General features: G+C 41.8%; 1 protein-coding gene across 1 annotated transcript; it reads right to left on the bottom strand.

Moving 5' to 3' along the window:
* Nucleotides 1-1,864: 1,864 nt before the first annotated feature.
* On the bottom strand, nucleotides 1,865-21,451 carry LOC311019042 (ankyrin repeat and SOCS box protein 15-like). Its single transcript, XM_084018207.1, has 9 exons — nucleotides 21,130-21,451; nucleotides 20,973-21,025; nucleotides 20,548-20,679; nucleotides 19,439-19,597; nucleotides 15,137-15,382; nucleotides 14,836-15,007; nucleotides 10,113-10,638; nucleotides 8,677-8,830; nucleotides 1,865-2,090 (listed from the first exon to the last, which is right to left on the bottom strand). The coding sequence occupies exons 1-9, from the start codon at nucleotides 21,276-21,278 to the stop codon at nucleotides 1,915-1,917; spliced, it is 1,767 nt and encodes a 588-aa protein (XP_083874333.1). The 5' UTR covers nucleotides 21,279-21,451; the 3' UTR covers nucleotides 1,865-1,914.
* Between the last annotated feature and the right edge of the window lie 725 nt (nucleotides 21,452-22,176).

Raw genomic sequence — 22,176 nt, 5'->3', positions numbered from 1 at the left:
TTGGTCCAATCAAGTGTGAGCAATCAGCCAATGATCCCATCAGCAGCACACCTGCTCCAGAGTGAGATCCAACCTCCTTCACACACACACACCCATACCCACACACACACTAAAGGGAGGGAAAGAGACATGTTAGAAAACAAAACACACAGCCATAACAGGAATTTCTAGTGAGATGCGTCTCGACTAGGAATTCTTGTCTTTGTTGCAGAAGCAGACTCCAACAGCCAGCTTGTTGGCTGTTTTGAGGGCGCTGCTTGGGGCTTGAGACCTGTAGTCCAAATCCCAGGAGAAAGAGGGAGGTGGGTAGACCGCTTGTCCGGGTGGAATCCCAGGAGAAAGAGGAGACCTCTGTTCAGGTTGTGGTCCCAGTAGAAAGAAGAGAGATCCCAACTTGGTCTGCTTGGTAGGAAGCCAACTTCCACTGCAGTTGACCAATCAGAATGGAATCTGGAGTTCACAGGTACGTGTCACTTTCAGTGACACAGGCCTGCAGGCAGATGGGGGAGGGGGAAAGACCCCCTGTGGAGGTGCGTGGCTGTGTTTCCACACAGAGGACGCTCCAATCTGAATGTTCAGAACCAGTTCAATCTGCATCCACAAATTGTTTCATAGACACAAACCCTGAGGTCCCAACAGTGTCCACACCACATAATCATCCCCTGCCATAGTTACACAAGCAAACCCAACCTATATGCCATGTTTTCCCAAAACTCTCTCCTCAATAACTTAATACACACATTCATCAATCTTTATTTGTAAATAGAACTGTGTGTGTGTGTGTGTGTGTGTGTGTACATAAAACATTTTTTACAGCAAAGATACTTTCAATCCGCTGCAGCCTTGCACTTCCCCGGAGGTCACTGTCACAGAAGCTTCGAGTAATGAACCCATTTTTTTTTTAAAGAATTGGCTCAAGTGGTTCAATGCTTCATACTTCTCCCCCCTACTAGTGATACTGAACCATACGGACTATTTACAACTTACCAGATTTGTATAGTGTATAAATGAAGCATAAATAAATTCCAGCACACATAAACAGTATTATATAAACCTACAACAGTCAGGCTGACTACCTTTGCTCAGACCTGGCTTATATGGGACAAGCACTGGGTTGCAGTTGAATACTCATAAAATGAGGTCCTAACCACTTTTCCTTGACCTCCAGGGAAAACATCACAAGGTCAACGAAAGGTGGGAGGAAAACTCTCAGGATTATGAAAAGATGACACGGTTTGGAGATATAATATTTGTTTATGTTGATTATGAATGTTGTTCATAATCAATTATTCATTTTTGGACAGTTGGCTGAATCTGCATTTAATTTAATTTGTTATTTTAGTTTTTTTGTAAACATTTGTGAAATTATTGAAATAAATAAACAGAAATTAAATTAAATAATTATCACTGTCCTCACACATTTATCAACACAATTCCAATTATGTCTGCATGAAAGTAATGCAAATAGGCATATGGTTTGTTTTCATGAGTCGTGTCACTTTAAATGTTGCTCTCGCAAGTAATTGTGGGGTGGCGTGATCTCGGAAAGTCTGGACTGCAGTTAAATAGTCAAATAATAAGGTCCTAGCTGACCAGCTGACCAGCTTCAGGTCCAGCAGCTCCTCCTTCCTGTTACGATCAACTCTGCTCCCATCATAAAGGCACTAATTAAATTTGTGTATTCCATTAAATTAATGTGTTGCTTACCAAAACTGAAAACCAGGATGTGATCATGAAAATTGTTGGAAGAATGTAAAGTACACTTTATAAACAAACCTTTTTTTTTTAAAGTTATTTTCTTAGTGTCCACATTTAAGTTTATAAAGTATTTTTGCTTGGAAACAAGACATAAAGATTACAAAATTGTTGCATCCTTTCAAATCTAGCAGTCTTGCAGTGAACATCCACATATGTTCACATGATGTGTTCAGGGTCCTGGCTGTAGAGGTCGAGCTCCTGGTACAGTATAAAGCTCTTCAATCTGGGAGGGAAAATGTGTGAGTTCATTATCTCAGGGTTGTTGAGTCTCTTCAGGGTCAGACGCCTCCTCATCTCCAGTCTGCAGAGGTGTCTGAGGGAGCGAGGACTGTCTGGAGAGCAAGAAAAATATGTTACTATATTAATTCATAGTGTAATAAACACATAGATGGATGGATGGATGGATGGATGGATACATGGATGGATGGATGGATGGTTTACTAAACCTAATCAAGCTTCCTGTGAACACAGTAATTTATTGTTTGACAGTTTGTGTATTGTATGAGCTCATTGTAACGTCATGTTTGTCAATGTTGTGTATTTGTGTTTTGCTATGATTTAAGGCCCGCTGCGGCCCTAAATATGTCTAAGTCTTGTTAGACTGTTTGTTTGTATGTTGTTTTCTTACTGTGAGATATTATTGCTGGAATTGAGTAGTTGTTCGGGAGGTTACAATTGAACACAACACTGCTGGTTTGTGATAAACCATGTGGTTAAGAGTACTTTCTTTTTCAATTTTTCTTCACTGTTCCTTTGTTATTGAGTAGTATCGCTTCTTTAGCTAGTTGGTTTGTTTGTCTGTTTTAATTAATGTTTCTCAACCTATTTTAGTCTTTTTGTAAATACATTAATTTTCTATTTTTATTATTGGATTGTATTATAGTTTTTACATACTGTTAGTACTTAGTGTTATTGTTTGTCTTTAACGAGTTTGTTGTTTTGTCTATATTAATTTTCCCCATTTTTACCTTTTGTTAATATTAGTTTTTTTGTAAATTCATTTTTTTTTAATTTCTTGTTAATAATTGTTGGTTTTAATTTTTCATTATTATTTTCGCTTGTACATTTTGTATTTGATTTTTTCTCTCTTCTCAAAAAAAAAGGGGGGGGGGGGGTAAATTAACTGAATTATATGACTTGCCATCAATCCTAAAGACTTGTCCTCCGTTGATCTCTGGCATCACTAAACAAAACCCAGTAAGTTCTCCAATGACAGTGGAATTAGGCCTCCTATCTGGAGAACATGCCTTTCTAATGGCTACTGGTACCCCTCTGAACTTACTGGGTCGTGATTTATTATGTCAGTTTGGCTGCACCATTAAATGCACCCCTGATAGGGTATATCTTGATGTACCTGATGCTAATGTTAATACTGTGTTTTCTATGCTACAACAGGTTTCCCGATCAGTGACCTATGCTTGGCAGTTGCCCTCTCCTCAACTTTCTTTACAACTTCAAACAATCTATGACCATATAACCAAACAACCCACTTCTCCTTTCCTTTCTTGGCTGATTTCTGGAATATCTGACTCTTTGCTCTGGTTTCCCTCACTTCATTGACTAGCTCATCACGATGCAGTTCCAAATTCTGGTTATACTCAAAAGCTGAGCAAGATGAAGGAGCAACCTCCCTCTTGCATGTTAATGATATATATTTTTTGGTCATGCAGGGATTGCACTCGATGTAAAATTATCTCTCACTCAACAACCTATGTTTCAGAAGGATGACGGTGTTCCCCAAATCACAGTGGCTACCGCTACCAAATGCAACACCTTGGAGCTGGGCAAGATGGTGAAATTATTCCAATGTTGTAATGACAAAACATTTTGTGATACTGTAGCCAGTTACCCACTGTACAAGGTTGGCTCTTTGGGGTACATCTAGGGCTGGGCGATATGGACCAAAAGTCATATCTCGATATTTTCAAGCAAAATGTCGATATAAGATAAATATCCATATTTGTTGACGCAATAACAGATGGTGTTGCCGTCATTCTACATCAAGCACCACTGTGCATTCATGTCCAGCCTGCCTGCGTCCTTGTGCTCGTAACCGTCTGATTGCAAATTCAATCCTAAATTTATAAAATGAAAAACCTTAGTGAGAAGTTCTGACCGCATGTGAAGGCTTTTGGCCTCCATGCAGGCCGATCTCTGTTCTCCTTGGTGAGGTCCCAACACAACACTGTCATGAAGTGTGAAGGATACCTCACATGGATCCACTCTTCACACTGCAGAAGATCAACAGCCCAGCAGGATGCCAACATGGACCAGTGAAGTTCAACAGCCCAGCAGGAGGACAACCCGGAGCGGTGCTGTTCCCACCAGATGCTGACGGAGAACACCAACATGGCTGCTGCTTGTGACCGGATTATCACTTCTGTGGCTCCTTCGCAGTACCAGTATTAACTAATGGGGACAGAAGGTTGCTTAATACCGAAAACCACGGAGCCACCAGAAAAAGTATATTAGCAATATCTCTTCCCTCCTTAAATGCTCCATCCTTGAACAGAGATAAGAAACTGGACCCAATGCATTTCTCACATGACCAAATTATTTCTACAAACACATATCAACCTGCCTAGAATTATAGCTGACCAAAGCTCCAATTCTACCAACAGTTATGTATGTGGATTCATCCCACATAATACCAATGAACTCTTCCCACTGATGACTACCCATTTCTGATTTACTTCAACAGAATACACACATCTTACACCCATGAACTTTCAACAGTTTTTACCTGAAATTAGAACTTCACCCTGCAAAAAATATCCACAAACAAGTGTCAGGCGTGCATGGATGCCCCTGCTACCATCCGTCTTAGTGTAGTTCCAGGACCATTAAAATTGTGTATTAAAGGCACCGGAAATGGTTTGTTTATTGTTTATTTATTTGGATCTCTTTAGCCCAATTGGGCTATTCTTCCAAGAGTCCATAGCATAAAAACATTACAGAATACAATACAAACACAATACAGTATAACTGAAACACAATATAGAACAGACACAAACCAAAGAACATACATTACAACACGTGAATGGCATTATACACACAAAACAACACTTATACAGATAATATTACATAAAAACTATACCCTCAATCACAGTCATGTAATTACAATAAAAGAGTTCAAATACTTCTTAGAAAATACCCCTAATGTTTTGTTTAAAATGTTTTTCTGGTAAATTCCTAGTGAGATCAGGTAAACAATTCCATAGCTTTACAGCCCGAAAACAAAACATCCTTTTTTTAGGTGAGACAGGTTCTTTACTATTTTTTGGAATTGGACATAGCTTAGCTTTCTTCCATACTCTAGGGAAGTGACCAGTGTCAATTGACCAATTAAACAAATACCTCAAGGGGGCAGTGATCTGCGGTGCAGCATACCTCAATAACCTGTTGTCCATTAAATCATAGCCTGCAGCTTTCTCATCAGGAAGTGACTCCAGCACTTTGATAACCTCTTCAGTTGTTACAAAGGAAAGGGGAAAAGACCACATTTTACTTAGCATGATGTTGTTATCAATCAGATCATTGAGAGTATCTTTAGAACTGGAAAAATCTGTCATTTTTCTTAGCCTGTTGATTTTGTTTTCAAAATAAACAGCATAATGATTGGCAACATCAACAGGCTTTGTGATCACTCTTCTATTCTCCTCAACAAATGCTGGATACTGTGCAACCTTTGTTCCCAACAATCCTCTGACTGTATTCCATGTTTTTTTTGAGTCATTTCCACACTTCATGAATGCTTTTCTATAAAAAGAGGCCTTTTTACCACGATTTAATTTCAGTGCATAATTGCGTAATTTTCTATAGATCCGTTGGTCAGATTCTAAGTTTGATTTTAAAAATGTAGCTTTTGCCTCATTTCTTTCCATAAAAACTTTGTTAAGTTCGTCATCTATCCATGGAGCAGAACAAGCTTTAACAGTCCGTTTCCTAATTGGAGCATGCTGATTCATCACTTCAGTTAAGTGTTCAGTAAAACATTCAGAGGCATGATCTAAGTTGTCCTCTAAAAATATTAATTCCCAGGGACATGCAGCCAAATCCCTCTTAAATTCCTCACTATTAAATCTTTTAAAACTCCTCTTTACTATTATTCTAGGTGGTCTCTTTGGAATCTTAGATATTCTGGTTATGGATACAATATTGTGGTCAGACCAACCAACAGGAAACACACACGCACTTGAACACTGTTGTGGTACACTGGTGAAAATCAGATCAATGCATGTCTCAGTACGTATGCCATTCCTTATAGAACATCTTTTTGCATTCCTAACCATCTGTTTCATATCACACCCCTCTGTAAATCTCAATAATTTAGTTTTATTGCTATTCTTGTTATCACACCAATTTATATTCAGATCCCCCATAAAAAACACTTCCTTATTATCATTAGTTGCATTATCTAGACTATAGAACATAAGTCATCTAAATAGTTCACATTTGAGCAAGGGGGTCGATATGCACATCCAATTATTTGAGGTTTTTGATAAGGTAGATGTATCTGTACCCATACAGCCTCCAGGTGATTAATTGTTAGATCATCTCTCTTTTTAAAAGGCAGATGATTTTGAATATACATTGCCACACCTCCACCATTCCGATTCCTATCCTTTCTTATAAATTATACCCATCCACATGGACTTGCCCATCAGTGATAGAGCTATCTAAATGTGACTCAGTGATAGCTAGAACATGCATATCATTGATTTTCAACATGTTACAGATCTCGTTCATTTTATTTGGTAAACTACAAACATTTATGTGTGCAATATGTAATCCCTTCTTAGGTAGATTTAAATTCACAGAACCAATTTGAATCGTCGAAATTGCCATAGTTTAAAGACCTGCATCAGATATCCATCCAACTCAGAATAACCAGGGAGTTGTTTTGGGGTCACGATACAGTTGGTTATTTATGTACAATTTGTCTGTCACTAAAGTGACGCGATCATTTCTAAGTCTGTGTTCTTTCATTATGGGGTAGAGTACCTTCCTCCTGTTGATGATTTCATGGGGAAATTGGTCATTTACTCCAAGCTTTGTGCCTTTAAGTTCTTTTCCTCGGCTCTTCACAAGCTCCTTATGTTTAAAATGTTCAAAATTGGCAACAATGGCTCTTGGTCTGTCTTTCAATACTTTACCCATTCTGTGGACTCGGGAGAAAGTGACATTTTTTACCACATCACTTGGCAGTTTCAGCTGTTCAGTCATGACGGTCTTCACAACAGTTTCACAATCAAAACTGTCCTCCTCTGCAATTCCTGAGAAAACCAAGTTGTTCCTCATAGGCTTGTTGATCAAGCAGGGTTTCTGACAGGCGCTTGTTCTCCTTTTCAAGCACATTCACCCTGCTCTCCATATCCTGCACAGATTTCTTTAGGTTCCTGTTGTCACTCAGCAGTTCATCAATTTGCCACCGACTGCATTCAAGGCTAGCTTTAAGTTGATTCAAGTGTTTCATCATAACCTCCAACACATTCAGTTTAGCAAGTCTATCATTAATTGACTTCAGGAGGCCGATCTCAACCTCCATGACCCCATCAGCTTCATCCTCATCACTTACTTCTTTAGAGCGTGATCTTTTACGCCCTGATCTTTCAGGAGTTGATTTGGTGGCATCAGCTGAAACAGCTTGCCACTTTTTCTTAGCCTTCTTCTTCCTCCCTCCAGTAGGATTACTTGGTAAGCTTGCTTGTGGAGTTTCCATCCGGGCAAGTTGATATCTTTCCGCAATAAATTGCTCAAGGGATTCTATTGTTTCTGTTGAATCCAGCTTGTCACAGCAAGGAGTATTCACAGGTCTTTGTTCCTTTGTACACACCATCAGCCCAGGCTTCATGCAATCGATCAAAAATCTCCAAGTGCAAAACTCATCCAGAGCAGTTGGTCTTCTGAGCACACTGTACGACTTTTTAAAAATGGTTTTGACTTAATATTAACTAAAAATCCTTTAAAATATTCACCAAAATACGAAACAATCCAGAGAGAGCTTTCATGTGTGTCTTCCTGGAGCCCCACAGGAGTTGTCACTTCGTGCCTTCCAGTACCAACAAGGACAAGGAATTTGGACTTCAACCTTGCCTTCGCCTCCCGCCTACAGCTTTAGACAATCTTTTAGCATCCCAGGGTGGTACCTGTGCAGTGATTTATGTTGAATGTTGTGCTTTTGTGACAGATTATCATTGCACGCATTGAACACAATACTGATGAGGTGCACACCAGCAATATTAGCAAAGCTTTCCAACTTGAATGATTGGAAACAAATATAGTCTAGTATGTTTTTTTGTTTTTGTTGTTTTGTTGGAATAATCTGTTTTTTTATTACCTCTTATTATTTACTTATGTAAGAACAATATGCAAAACTACTACAGCTACGGTGATTGCTAAAATGATGGCTCAGTCAACTACCCACTTCCCTGAAGAACTCTTTCATGATGTTTATGATGTATTGTGTTGTAATTTTCATGTTTTCATTTGATTACATTTTCTTGTGAATTTAGTGTTGTCCTATAGGACAAAATGGGGAATTGGAGAAGAAAATGTGTTACCTTACAGTTCTTATTTTTATCTCATACTAATATTCCTTTCTCTTGTACTCATCAAATGTCCTGCTGCCCCTATTTGATTGTGCTTAACCCTTGTCATCCTAATGAAAAGACCCTTTGGTCTGGTCTCTGTACTAATATCAGGTACTATCATAGAGCTCCCGGGGAGCACAGACACAGGATACAAGATTTTTTTCCTCCATTTCTGATTCAGCAAACGTCAGGTTGAAGTGATGACAGGAGGAGAATCTCCACACTGATTCACGCAAATGTCTCGCTTGATTTGAAGCATTTCAACTTGTGTGAATGGGGTGAAAATTTGGCAAATGCACCTCATAATAATCATGATTAAACTCACTGAGGATGTGACATATTTCAGGCCACTCTCTCTGTTTCTTCAGGAGGATTCTGAGTTTGGAGCAGATGTGGACATGGCTGATGTAGTCCAGCAGAGTCCGGACCACGCTCCCAGACAGATGCATGATGCAGCAGAGGCTCATGAACTCGCAGAACTGGAGGGAGGATGTTCATTCAGCAGGTCATTAATCATTTCTTTTTGTGTGTGTTGAAAAAGAAATACATTTAAATCTAATGTAATAATGAAAACATTCAGCTAAATTAAATATGCAATGTAGATTATATCCATTTAATCTCTAATCTCTTTTATATATGCATAAATTGTGCCTTTTAAGATTTGAACAAAATCCTTCATCTTGATGCATGCACTTTAAAACGTAATTGACGATGTTAGTGGGTTGAAAAAAATATTTTTTAAATGAAAATTTGAATCCTTCAGAGTTCAGTCCTGGTTGGGTTGGTGACACCTGTGTTTACTAATTGTAGTTATACTGGAAATTATAGTATCGACTCCATTATTGCCAGATGAGAATGTTAATATTGAATGATTCTGCTATATTGTCACATAATGAGGTAAGGCATATAAACTGGTTTAGGTATGATTAAGAATAGGATAGGAGTTGATTTATTTAAAACAGGGACAATGCACAAAAAACATTAATCTTGTAAAAATTAAGCAAACCAAAACCAAAACAATTGGTTAAGATTATGTAAAGCTTGTGTTTATGGCTTGACAAAAATAAGAACCTTAGGTCTTATGTATGCAGGTGAGACTACTATACCCAGCCTTAACACTCAATTCAGATTTTTTTTCCCCTGATCCGATCTCTCACATTTGTCATGATCTTTTTTTTTTTTTTTTTTACAAATGACAAACACTAACTCATTGGCGACATTGTTTAACACAATTCGGTATTCATTTGAGCTTGATGTAAAATTAATAAACATGATGATTCGCCGATATTTGTTGCCTGCCTCAACAACGCAGATTTTATAACCGCTGATTTAGCAGAAGAACTCATACTATAGCAATCTAGAAAAGGTGTGTTTTGTCAGGTAACAAACATTTTTTGTGTCTGATAACCAGAAAACATGCCTGAATCCAACAAGACCGTTCTCATAGTGCTCACATGGCCAGTAGTGCGATATGTACCAGATTCAGGACCACATGTGAAAGAGGCTCAGGTCAGTCTGTGTCTACACTAATCAGAAAAAAATCCCATCCGTCTCACAAGAAAACTACAAATTAAACAAACAATATATAATGATCATTTTTGAATGACATGAAAGTGTTGCTAGGTGGATTTTATTATCATTGGACAAGGCCAGGCTAACTGTTTCTACCTGTTTCCAGTTTGGTGTGATGCTAAGCTAACTGCGTAATATCAAACTATTGCTTGAAGGAAAAGAGAAAAAAAGGAATCAGCTTTCACTCACTGGAATTTTCCCCTTCTCCTCATTCGCCGCATCAAAGCCATCGTTGTGGTGACAGTGAAAGCACCTCTCCACCTTATAGCCGTTGTTGAGCAGCAGCCTCATCATCACCTCGTCCTTCAGGCAGTACTGCAGCGCCGTGGGAAACACTGTGTCACTCACAACCATGAAGTAACAGTTCACATCTGCTTTGGCCGCCAGCAGCAGCTTCACAATCTCATAGCGCCCCGACCTGACCGCCACCAGGATGCAGCACAGTGGGTCTAGGTCCGTCTTTGCCCCCGCTGCCAGTAGGATTTTGGTGCAGTCCACATCCCCATTGGAGACGGCGAAATACAAGGCGCTCCTCCTCATGTCACTGTAGTTTTCAGAGTTTCTGGTATTCATGCGATAGTTTACGTCGAAGCCACAGGCCAATAGGAGCTTTAGGCAGTTGCTATTTCCTCCCTCTGACGCAGAATGGACTGGACTCTGACCCGCGTCTTTGATGGCCTTCTTGGTGGACAGAGGTATAAGCATCTTCAGGGCACTGTGGGAAAAGAAAACAGTGGAATCAATTCACTAAGCCCCACCCCTGGAATGCAGACTGGCCAGTCATAGATTGGCATTTTCCAGCTCTGACAAGGTTCTGAATACAATGCAGCTCTGCTCCATAGACCCTAATGCAATGGTGAATGGCCCTGCATTTATATAGAGCTTTTCTAGCTACTAGCTACTCAAGGCGCTTGATACTACATTCAGACTCCTTTACCCAGTCACACACACATTCATACACTGATGGCAGAGGGGCTGCTACATTGGCGGAGGTAATTTCGGGTTCAGTATCTTGCCCAAGGACACACGGCATGTAGACTGGAGGAGGCGGGAATCGAACTTACAATCTACCGATTGGGGATGACTCGCTCTTCCGGCTCAGAATCAAGTACAAGTACAAGTACTCCAAAACTGTTGTCTACATTTGAATCCAAAAAAAAGTGCATGACAGCCAACAGAGGGACAGCAACCATCAGTCATGGTGGGTGGAGAGAGACTTGTTGTGGTTGAACACTTTAAGTACCTTGGGGTAATCTTTGATTCTAATCTTACCTTTAAGCAACATGCTAAAAAATCACAAATACAATAAAATTGAATTTATCGAACTTCAAACATATAAGACCTTTCCTGACCATGCAGACAGCAAAGACCTATATGCATGCAATGATACTGCCATATTTCTTACTGTTATACAACATGGTCACATACATCAGAGAGTACTCTAATGCGGCGTTCACACCGGACGCGATAGACGCGAATACAATCGTGTGAGACGCCTGTATCGCCCCGCTTGATCATTTTGGACTATTCGCGTCATTCGCTTCATTCACGTCAGACGCGCCCTGACGCGAATGGCGTGTCTGACGCTCATTTTTGATTTTTGAACCTTGGGCGCCCCTTTCTCCCGCTCTCTTTCCACATCGATCATGGCTGATATCTCCACCGTTGCTGCACTGTACCTGCTGTACAAGTCCCAGAAACGCCGGAAAAACACCCGCCGTCATGTCTGGGTTGATGAAGTTACCGGGTCCCACCTCCTCACCGACCTTCACCCACGCCTCTTCTTTTTTTATTTTGTCACGGTAGAACACTGCTGTGGTGTCGTAGAGCACCGGGTGCCCACACACAGCAACAATTATTTTCTCCTCCATGTTGGTCTGAGTGTAAACAACGGGTACGTGAGGGAAGTGACGTCGTCGACTTGAACTCGTCGCTGATTGGATGTTGCGGTGCGATGCCGCCTGGAAAGTTCGATATTTTCAACTTTATTTGCGTCGCTTCAGACGCATTCGCTTCAGACGCATTCGCGTCAGACGCGCATTCGCGTCAGACGCGCCATTCGCGCCACGTCTCATCGCGCCAGACGCTCCATTCGCGCCGCCTCCGCCTGAATCGCGTGTCATCGCGCCATTTACATTGATTTTCAATGTAGAGTCGCCGCTCAATTCGCGTCTATTGCGTCCGGTGTGAACGCCCCTTAAAACTTCAAAAGAAAACTTCTTCAAAAGAACACTTAAAACCCTTGACAAAAAACCTATAGATTACCACTATTGTAAAATATATTGTAAAAAAGTACAAAATCTTGGACTTTGATAGCTAACAGTTGTTTTTGGATGTCTGCCTCAACTTTAAGGTTTTGAATGGACTAGCCCCTCTACTATTACAGGCCTTCATGAAGAAAAAACATTCCAGAGTAAACACCAGAGCACTGAGTAGAGGAGACTGTGATGTACAACGGTGTTTTCTTAATGTTTTTATAATACCTGCCTTAGGACGACGGATGAAATTGAGCAATTCTGCTAACTCCTGCATATTTACATTGATGCCCTCTGATATGTTAATTAATGTGCATTGTCCTAATCAAATAAATAAATAAATGAAACAGCGCCCCCAATGATTTATCAGGACATTTCACCCAGAATCACAGAGAGGGAGCGAGGAGGGCTCCCAGTCTGGTTATCGGACCACCGGTCTTAAACTGATGAACAGTTGCTGAACAATATGAACAGCTTCATGAACACAATTATAACTCACAATGACGATCACATATCCTGGCTGTTAGCCTGATCTGGAGCAGGCTAGCTCAACAGGATAAATCTCAATGGTAACTTATTCCATAACATATGAGACATGCTTTTGTGCCCCCGGATCAAGGCTAACCTCATCCAGGATGACTGTGAAATCCCGGCTTAATCCCTGATCTAAGTGTTGTGCACTAGCCCTCTGATCAACAAAAGAGCTTAGTGAGTAATGTTTGGTATAGAAAAATGTCTAAACTTATCTTTTCATTTTGTTTTGTTGTGTTTTACTGTGCGATAACGTGGTGTAAAGAGCCAGTTTTTGAACATAGTGGCGAGAGTATGCGTGTATATACACATAAAGTAATATAGTTGCATCTCTCCATAAATCAGCTGCACTAAAAACAGATTCAGCTTCTATATTGTCTTCTTATCCTCCATTCTCTCTATTCATTGACTAATAACAACGGCCGATGACGTTCTTTCATGTTTATTACAAGTAAAATAGCCAAGTCTAACTACGGACACAGAGCTATTTTTAAACTTTTGACTTGCGTCCCGGTTTATAGAAGAACATATACTCGCAACTTTCACCAAATCTTCTGAGCGGAACAAAGATCAAAGATCAATGCATCAAGGGTTTACGATTCAGAATTTGAGATTGATTCATTACAGGGGCGGATCTAGAAAAATATGTATGGGGTGGCGAGAGGGGGGCAGGAATTTTTGAGGGGTGGCAACATATGGCAGACGTGTATATATACTGAATTTACTCACAGTTATCACAGTTTGATGAGAAATAGTATGTCTCTCTCTCCTTCCACCTCTTATTCGTCTTCTCTCTTTCCTTCCACCTCTTTTCTCTCTCCTTCCATCTCATCTCCTCCGTCTACCTTGCTCAGTTCATTTTCTATTTTTCTCTCCTTTCTCTTTGGTGAGAAAAAACTAAATATGCTACCTTTCCTCTTCATTTCTGTAAGTTTCAAAGTAACTTTAGTACAATGTTTTCCTTGACAGACGTTGAATCAATATTAGCTTTCTTAGCCTACTTTACACAGAACTAACGTCAGACCTAGCTAACATTACATGTATAGTTAGCGAAATAACGTTCTTCAACCTGATTTTTATCATCTCAAAATCAGCATTGCAACTATACTAGCAATGTGCTTTCATTATTATTTCATTTTGTGATAGATAGTTAATCAGTTTTTTGCCTCTTTCCTCCCGTGCCTCCTTTCCTTGCGACTCCTGGCTCCAGGTACGTGTCCACAGGGGTGATTTTAAACGCGAGTGGACGCGCCGCTTCCCAGTATTGCACGCTTGGTGGGCTGCCACTAGAGGATGATTGACAGGCGCTCTCCTTCATACAATCACGCGTACACTTCATGGCTGCACCTGATTGGACGATCGCTTTCACAGCTGTCCTCATGGCGGCTCGTTTGGAAACTTTCTCTTATTTTACGAAAATAGTTCACCGAAAGGTGTTTCGCAAAACATTTTAAGCGAGAAATAAGCTATGCAGTTGCTGACTATGTCTTTATTTTAGATCGACAACATTCAGTTTAGAAGATTTTCGCGAGCGTTTGCGAGGCGGCGAGTCGAGCCCGGCGCCTCTGATTAGCATAAAATAGATTCGACTTCAACTTTATGCAAATGAGGAGCGGCCAACTCGCGCTCCGTCTCTCGACATTTGCAGCGACGCTAGCAGAATGCATTGCACGGCTTTTCACATAGACAATGAATGGGACGCGGGGAAACACCGCTGCCTGTGGACACGTACCTTCCCTCGCTTCGCGAATCGCGCCACTCAATTTTTCAAACAAAGCAGTGTCTTGCTGCTCTGACGTAATCTCGTGCTGCATTCCCCGCAGTCGGACATTGGAAATTCGCGCTCGTAAATGTCAAATTGGACATAACTTTTCTTTGAATTCGTTGCTGCCAACTGGGGTGGCAGCAGGGGTGGCAAGGCTTTCTTTTAGGGTGGCATTGGCATTGAGATCATTTTTATAACTAAAGGGGTGCAACTGATTACAGCTGCCGACTCCTTTTTGAACATGTATTATTTAGTTTATTATTTATTTTATGTGGTGTAGATATTTGCTTTCTTCAAATCTAATCTAAAGCCACACTGGCATGCCTACAAATTAGAGCAGGGCCAGACATAAGGAGCTCACTCGTAGTGTCCGGCGTAAGCTGCCTTGTGGATGGGCAGCTGTCCAGTTGCGCTGTGCAGGTTGGGGTCGGCTCCATTGTCCAGAAGCAGCTGAATGCAGGCCATGTTTCCTGATCCGGCCGCGTCAAACAGGACACTTTCCCCATTACAGGCCTGAGAGTTCACTCTACTACCTGAGGAAAGGGAGAGACGAGAGGAGGTTAGACCTTTATACAAAGTGTGTCCAGGTATGGAGAAAAATCTAAATCAGAACTGGAACTGTGTCTCTGTCTCTAAACCTGCAGTTGTATCTTCAGACTAACCACAGTTCAGCAGAATCTCAGTGATGTGGAAGTGCCCGTGCTCAGCAGCCACGGCGAGTGGCGTCACACCCGTCACGTCCCTCTGGTTTACCTGGCCGCCGTTCCTCAGCAGCAACATCATGATGTCACTGTTGCCGAGCTTGGACGCCTCATGCACCGCCGTCCACATCTTCCGGCAAACCTGCTCCACCCAGGCGTTGTGAGCTACCAGTGTGTGCGTCATCTCGTACGAGCCGGCCTTCACCGCTGCAAGATACAGAACAGGTCTGTTTTAATCAATCAGCAATGAATCAATCAATCAGCAATGAATTATGGGTATATGGCCTACCACCACACAGCTATATGTAATGAAGATCTTAAAGGCATACTTCACCGGTGGAAACATGAATGTGTATCGAAAGTGGTTCATATATGTAGTGGAAATGTAAAATAAATTTCAAATGTGGTGCCTTCTTGATGAGAAAAGGCAGACAGTGACTTTTTGGCAAATGTGGATGGAAGACAACAACTCTCACAATGCACAGCTCTGGAGGCCACTCCCACTGATGCGGCCCGACCGGCGGCATTGATTGCAACCATTCGCTGGCGTACAGAGCGGAATTTTTATTCTAAAAGGATCGGTCCAGTTCTGCTCACACCCCGAGTCTGAAGTGAGGTCCCACCACTGGTCTGTAATAGGTCTGTAGTCTCAGTGGGTCCCACCACTGGTCTGTAACAGGTCTGTAGTCTCAGGGGGTGGTGCCCCCTATAGGTGGGTTGAAGACATGAGGAACTAGTGTTGTGGTCTCACCCCCTCTAACCAAAGAGCCTCCGATGATGCAACATGAGGATATTTGTGTAATCGGAGATCTCCGTCTCTGGGAAATGAGGGAATGATGCACCATCAAACACAAGGTTTCTAACCATACAAAGCTTCATGCAAATGGGTGAAATATCCCTTTAAAGGGATAGTTCGGAATTTTGGACATAAGACCTATTTACCAAGTCAGCCGGTGTGTTCGAGACGTCTGGAGACGTTTTCAAGAAATTTCATTCAGTTCTTCTAGTTGCCGAGTTCGCTTGTGCTATGGCTAGCGTTCTAGGTACACTCTTAGAAATAAGGGTTCCAATAGGGTTCTTCTACAAGGGCTGAGGTTCTACCTGGAACCATTTGCTTCTGAAAAACCGAAGAAAGGGTTTTTCAAGGGTTCTTGGTAACACTAATGGTTCCAGTAAGAACCATTTTGATCCAGAGAACCCTTTAAAACCCCTTTCCTGAATAAAGGGTTTTAAAAGGGTTCTTGGTATCACTAAGGGTTCCAGTAAGAACTATTTTTATCCAGAGAACCGTTTTTGGAAGAAAGAGTTGTTCAGGGATAGTTGAAAACATGGATCCTGTGTCACCAGGGACATACTTCCTGATAACACTTACCAATAATAGTTTAAAATACAATCCTTGTGACTACTGATACAAATACTTTTCGTTTCCATCATATTGTAACACTGACTTTGGGGCTACCGCATCAGGGTTTGTTGATGCCGGGAATTGAACCTTAATCTCCCAGGAGAAAGGGCGAGGTTTGGTGTGTTGGGCCTGGGAGCTGGCCCCATGGTGGCTGTCATGTGAGAGTAAAGATCTGGTTGCCCCATGGATTGCACCATATGGTCTGGTCTTCACCCTCTACAAACTAGGTGAGACATACCAATAGTGATTACTGTGAACAGAACAGAACAAAGAAGAACAGAAGAAACTTTAGAGAATCAAGGTGAGCTAAATATAATATCTTATTTCAGCATGCTTGACCCTAGCTGAGGACTTTTATGGTGAAAGGTGGACTAAGCATTTGTTTCTTGTTATGTTTTGTTCGTTTGCTTGTTTGTTTGTTTTCTTGTAGAAATGACTTACACAGCTTGGACAAAGCTGAAGTGTGCCATTGGCTTGAAAAAGAGGGTTTTGCCGAGATTTCTATTATTGTTACAATACGTAACATTTTGAGTACTTGTTACATAACACTGAAAAGTATTTTAACATGATTTAAATCAATGTGAAAACTTTGTGGGGTTCCCTCACTTTCTCATGATTCTGTTCCACTGTCAGAATTAGTAAGTACAGTATGTACTCTGATTCCTTTCGTTGGACCATGCATTATTTTATTGTTTGTAGATAGCTTACAATAAGGCGCAGTAAGTGCACCTTGGATTGATGGAACTAAAACTCTTTTTTGTCTCCCCTTTCTGCCATGTCACCGTTGCTGGAGATTACACAAATCCACGACTGAGGACAGCATGATGTGTCTGGCCTGTCATGTTGCTGATTCCACTGGAACTATGCTGACTTTTGACCTGTTCTCCCCTGGGACCGACACAGCCTGTTCTGTTGGATTATCTTTAAATAAATGTTTTTCTCATTAAAATATTTTGAATGTTTGTTCAATGTCAACATGATAAATGACGACAATATAATATGAACTAAACTGATCTGTAGAATACAATATGGTTCTTCATAGAACCCTCAGAAGACAAGACGGTTATTTGTGAAAACATTTGAAAAGGGGTGTTTTTAGAACCCCCTGTGTGAGGTCAAGATGAAACCCTTGAAACATGAAAGGGTTCTTGGTGGAACTCCTTTTTGGGTTCTAGATGAAACCCTTGAAATACGAAAGGTTCTTAGTGGAACTCCCTGTGTGGGTTCTAGATGAAACCCTTGAAACATGAAAGGGTTCTTGGTGGAACTCCTTTTTGGGGTTCTAGATGAAACCCTTGAAAAAACAAAGGGTTCTTAGTTGAACTCCCTGTGTAGGTTCTAGATGAAACCCTTGAAATATGAAAGGGTTCTTAGTGGAACTCCTTGTGTGGGTTCTAGATGAAACCCTTGAAACATGAAAGGGTTCTTGGTGGAACTCCTTTTTGGGTTCTAGATGAAACCCTTGAAATATGAAAGGGTTCTTGGCGGAACCCCCAGTATGAGTTCTTTGTAGAACCTCTCATTGAGGGTTCTGGATGGAACCTTACACACACAGTTCTAGGTATAACCCTTTATGTGGGGTTCTCGGTAGAACCCTCTAAAAGGGTTCCAGGTGGAACCTTTATAAAAGGTTCTACCTGGAGCCAAAAAGGGTTCTCCTATGAGGACAAGCCGAAGAACCTTATATGGCTCTACTTAGCACTTTTATTTCTAAGAGTGTAGCATGGCATTAAAAAGACTCATACCGACTCCACAGTGCACCCGAGGCAAATCAATTGTAACGGCAGACTATCGATGTACATATCTGTGTTGATAGAATGTTTGAAATAAAACCAACCTTGCATTTTTAAGGATTTATGTCTCAGCAGCAGCAGCAGCGTGTCATACTTCCTAGTAGGCTATGGCAGCGGCGGACTGATATCACCTAGCACTTATAAGTTACCGGTTCTATAATGGTTTGTTTACCTGCTGTCATTGCTACAGACGCAGAGTAGTTTCTTCAATCTCACAGAAATGGACACTTTTGGAGAATATACTGAAACTTTTGAAGACTCTGATGAGGAGTTTTTTTCCACCCAAACCCAACCGTACCTGTACAAGCCTGAATATACAGAGGAAGAATTGCGTGAGAGGGATGCTCAAAGGGCAGAACGTGAACGAGCGTCTGTGGAGACCGAGATAGCCCCCGCTGGAGCTGAGAACCGGGACCGAAACAAACGGAGACTGGTGGTGCCAGGAGGGAATCCCCCGCAACGCGTCCGAGGGTTTACGGTTCTCCGGACGGAGCAGAGGTTCGGGTCGCGGTGCGTAATTGTGGGTTCGCGTGGCCGTGGGCTGCCCGGTGTTGGTCCGAGCTCCAAGGGCTTTTCACCCAGCTCTGAGGGCATGAGGCCCGACTGTTCGCCGTGGGTCAGGTCTCTATTTACCTGAGGGATTCCCCACAACGCGTCCAAGGGTTTACGTTCACAAAGTATGCCGTCTCGCCTCGACTCTGATGCGGCTCTGTGACGACCTCCCCCGCCGTCTCAGAGCCGCGACATTCGGTCACCCCTTTCCATCTCGGTACCTTTTACAATGATGCAAAAAAAAAGGAGTGATACTCCCACAATGAAAAGGCAGCATAAACGGGGCTTGTGTTAAGCTGAGAAAGAACCAGAGGGTGGGTGTTACACTTCCATGATGGCGTTATCAGCCGGGACGGCTGTATGAGAGAGAGCAATGCAGAGCTGCAGCCGTGAGCTAGACAGTGGGACACACTCATATGAACCGACATGCAGCAAAAGGACGCACGGCCAAGCAAGAAGCAAACAACACAGGCAGAGAGAGTGACATCATCCTCTACTCAGGGAGAGCATTACCAAGCAGCAGCGGTGACTCGTTTGTGCTGTTGGTGTTGTGAGGCGAAGCTCCATGCTCCAGCAGGCATTTCACATTCTGCACCAGTCCGGCTTTCACCGCCAGCGTCAGTGGCGTCTCCCCTCCCACAGCTGTCCTCTCCTCCAGGCTCAGCCCCTCAGCTGCCACCGACACAAAGACAACAACAAACAGGTCAGCAGCTCCTTTCTCAGGGTTCCTCTCGGCCTGCCGGGTGTACTGACCTGGCAGGTGCCACCACAATGAGTGGGCAGCCACATCACAGGTTATTTTAGACCTAGAGGACTGTATTACTTCCCTGTTACATACTCTGTGGATTAATATTATTTCAGGCAGCGACCTGATGCTTCATCTTCACCTATATTTCATATTCAGTTATTTCTTAGTGTGAACTCCACCAGTTATATGTGGGAGGAGGTTCTATTTTCCCCACAGTCTGTTGCTGTGTCACTTACCAGCCTGGGCACTAAACAGACACTTTCAGGTGTTTAAAATGCATTCGTGCAGTAAGTGATATGATGAAGTCACACTTCGGAGCATGCAGCACAATAATGCTATCCATTCATGATACTGATGTGAAAGTGTTTTGCTGCTGCTTTAATGTCCAGCTACAGCAAAAAATAAATGTTTGTCACACCTTGTGTCATTAACCACCCAGCCAAAGCATTTCAAATTAGGTATAAGCCTAGCTTAGAGTTCAGCCCTACGCTAACTCAAATAGGAATAAAATGTTTAATAGTGTGGCTCTGCAAGACTTTCCACATATTATCAAATGAATAATGAAAAGAAAGAGGAGGCTAGCTGGAGCCTATGACACATGCAGCACAAAATCATGTACCCTGAATGACAGGTGCACATGGCATACAGCCGGTAAGAACTGTGTGTATTTTTGACGGTCCACCAACCCATTTGGTTTTGATTTAAACCAGTGGGAACAGTTGCATTCCTGCCTCAGAGGGCGCTACAATATTGCTGCTTCAAACTGACTTTCTCAGGTTGTAAAACACTCAGTAAATTCATACATTGCTTACAGTTATTTACAACTTTCCCATTATTAACATCAAATGTTGTTATAATGAACACATTTTCTTACATGCCAAGACAGTCTGCAGAACCTCCAGGACTGGCTGGGACGCGGCTCGATGGAGAGGAAGCCAGCCTCGACTGTCCCACTCCCTGAAGGCTAAGTTGTGCCTCAGCATCCCCCTGAGCATCAAGACCTCACCTGGTCACCATGGCAACAAGACCACACCCCCAAGAGGTTCAGTGAAAAAAAGAACAATAAGAAACATCTAGGACTCAGTAATGTAGTGAATAAAATGTTCTGCCCTCTCCCTTTTCTGCTCTACGGTATCTCTAGTCATGGGGTATTTCTGGCCCTGTCTGTGTTGGTCTGTCAGCCCCCTGATGCCTGGCATCACCAACATAGAGGACCACAGAGGAGAGCCAACAGACCAGACACAAAGACAATGCTAGAACGGTTCAGTGGTATTTCCTGCGTGACTATATCACACCCACCTTGCTCGATGGCTGCCAGGACTCTCACATTTTCATCTGTCGCTGCTTCTAAACTAACAGCCAAGATCAGAGGAAGCACACGGCAGTCAGCGGGCGTCGATCAAATCAGCAACTGTTTTGTTTTAATTGGGAGGAAGTTTGGATGTGGCTTCCATACCTCGCTGCAGATTTCAGAAAAGCATCCTGGCAGGAGTCTTGAATACCAAGCTGGATAATGTAGTCACTGAGCTCCTCTTCATCATATTCTTCATACGTGTTCATCACTCTGCAGGGAGGAGACATGTGCTTGTGCATTTCTGAGCACATTATCTACAAATCACCCGCACTTCAAGTTACATGTATTTCTCCCACCCCCAGCAGGACACCATCACATCACTGGGCAGCTCCTTCAGTAACAGACTGAAACATCCTAAATGTCTGAAGGAGCATTATCGCAAGGCGTTCCTCCCTGCTGCTGTTAGACTGTACAACAAGCACTGCTCTCAGTAGACTACAACCAGGCTCCTCATCCCATGTGTAATATACTGTTATTTTACACAAGTGCAATACAAACATAACATCCCATGCTCAATCTTTGTCTATAATGTAAATATCTAGTCCATTGTGTATATATTCTGGAAATTGTACATTATGTACACTATACATTCTACTCTATTTAACTTTCTTTATATAGTCTTAGTGTAAATATATTTTTTATATTGTACTTTTCTTGTTAATGCATGTCTATTATTTATTATCCTTATCTTTACTGTCTTGCTGCTGTAAAGCTGTAAATTTCCCCACTGCGGGACGAATAAAGGACTATCTTATCTTATCTTATATTTGGCCACTTGGGGGAAGCAAACAACTGCCTAATTTAACATCCAGGACATACATAGCAACATTATCATCATATTGGTGTTTGTGTCCACAAAATACCCGAAACACAACAATCCAAGAAATCATCCACCCACTTCTTTTGGCACAGTTCCAACCAGAAAAAAAGGTAACGCTTCAGTTTATAGTTCAAATAAATCAAAGTAATCACCAGGAATTCCCTGGAAATTGGTGCTAATAATACAGAGAACCACGACAGTGTCATTTGATAAACTTCCAATTAATGAATTCTAATAAGTGTTACTGAATGAAGAATTACCTCGTAGAAGCACAACACTTGTAACATTTGTTTTGATTATTTAAGAGGAGTAAAACTCCCAAAATACAC

Source organism: Eutrigla gurnardus (assembly GCF_963514095.1).
Source record: "Eutrigla gurnardus genome assembly, chromosome: 9".
Taxonomy (NCBI): Eukaryota; Metazoa; Chordata; class Actinopteri; order Perciformes; family Triglidae; genus Eutrigla; species Eutrigla gurnardus.
The sequence above is the reverse complement of the archived record's forward strand: the minus strand, read 5'-3'. Positions and strand labels throughout refer to the sequence as shown.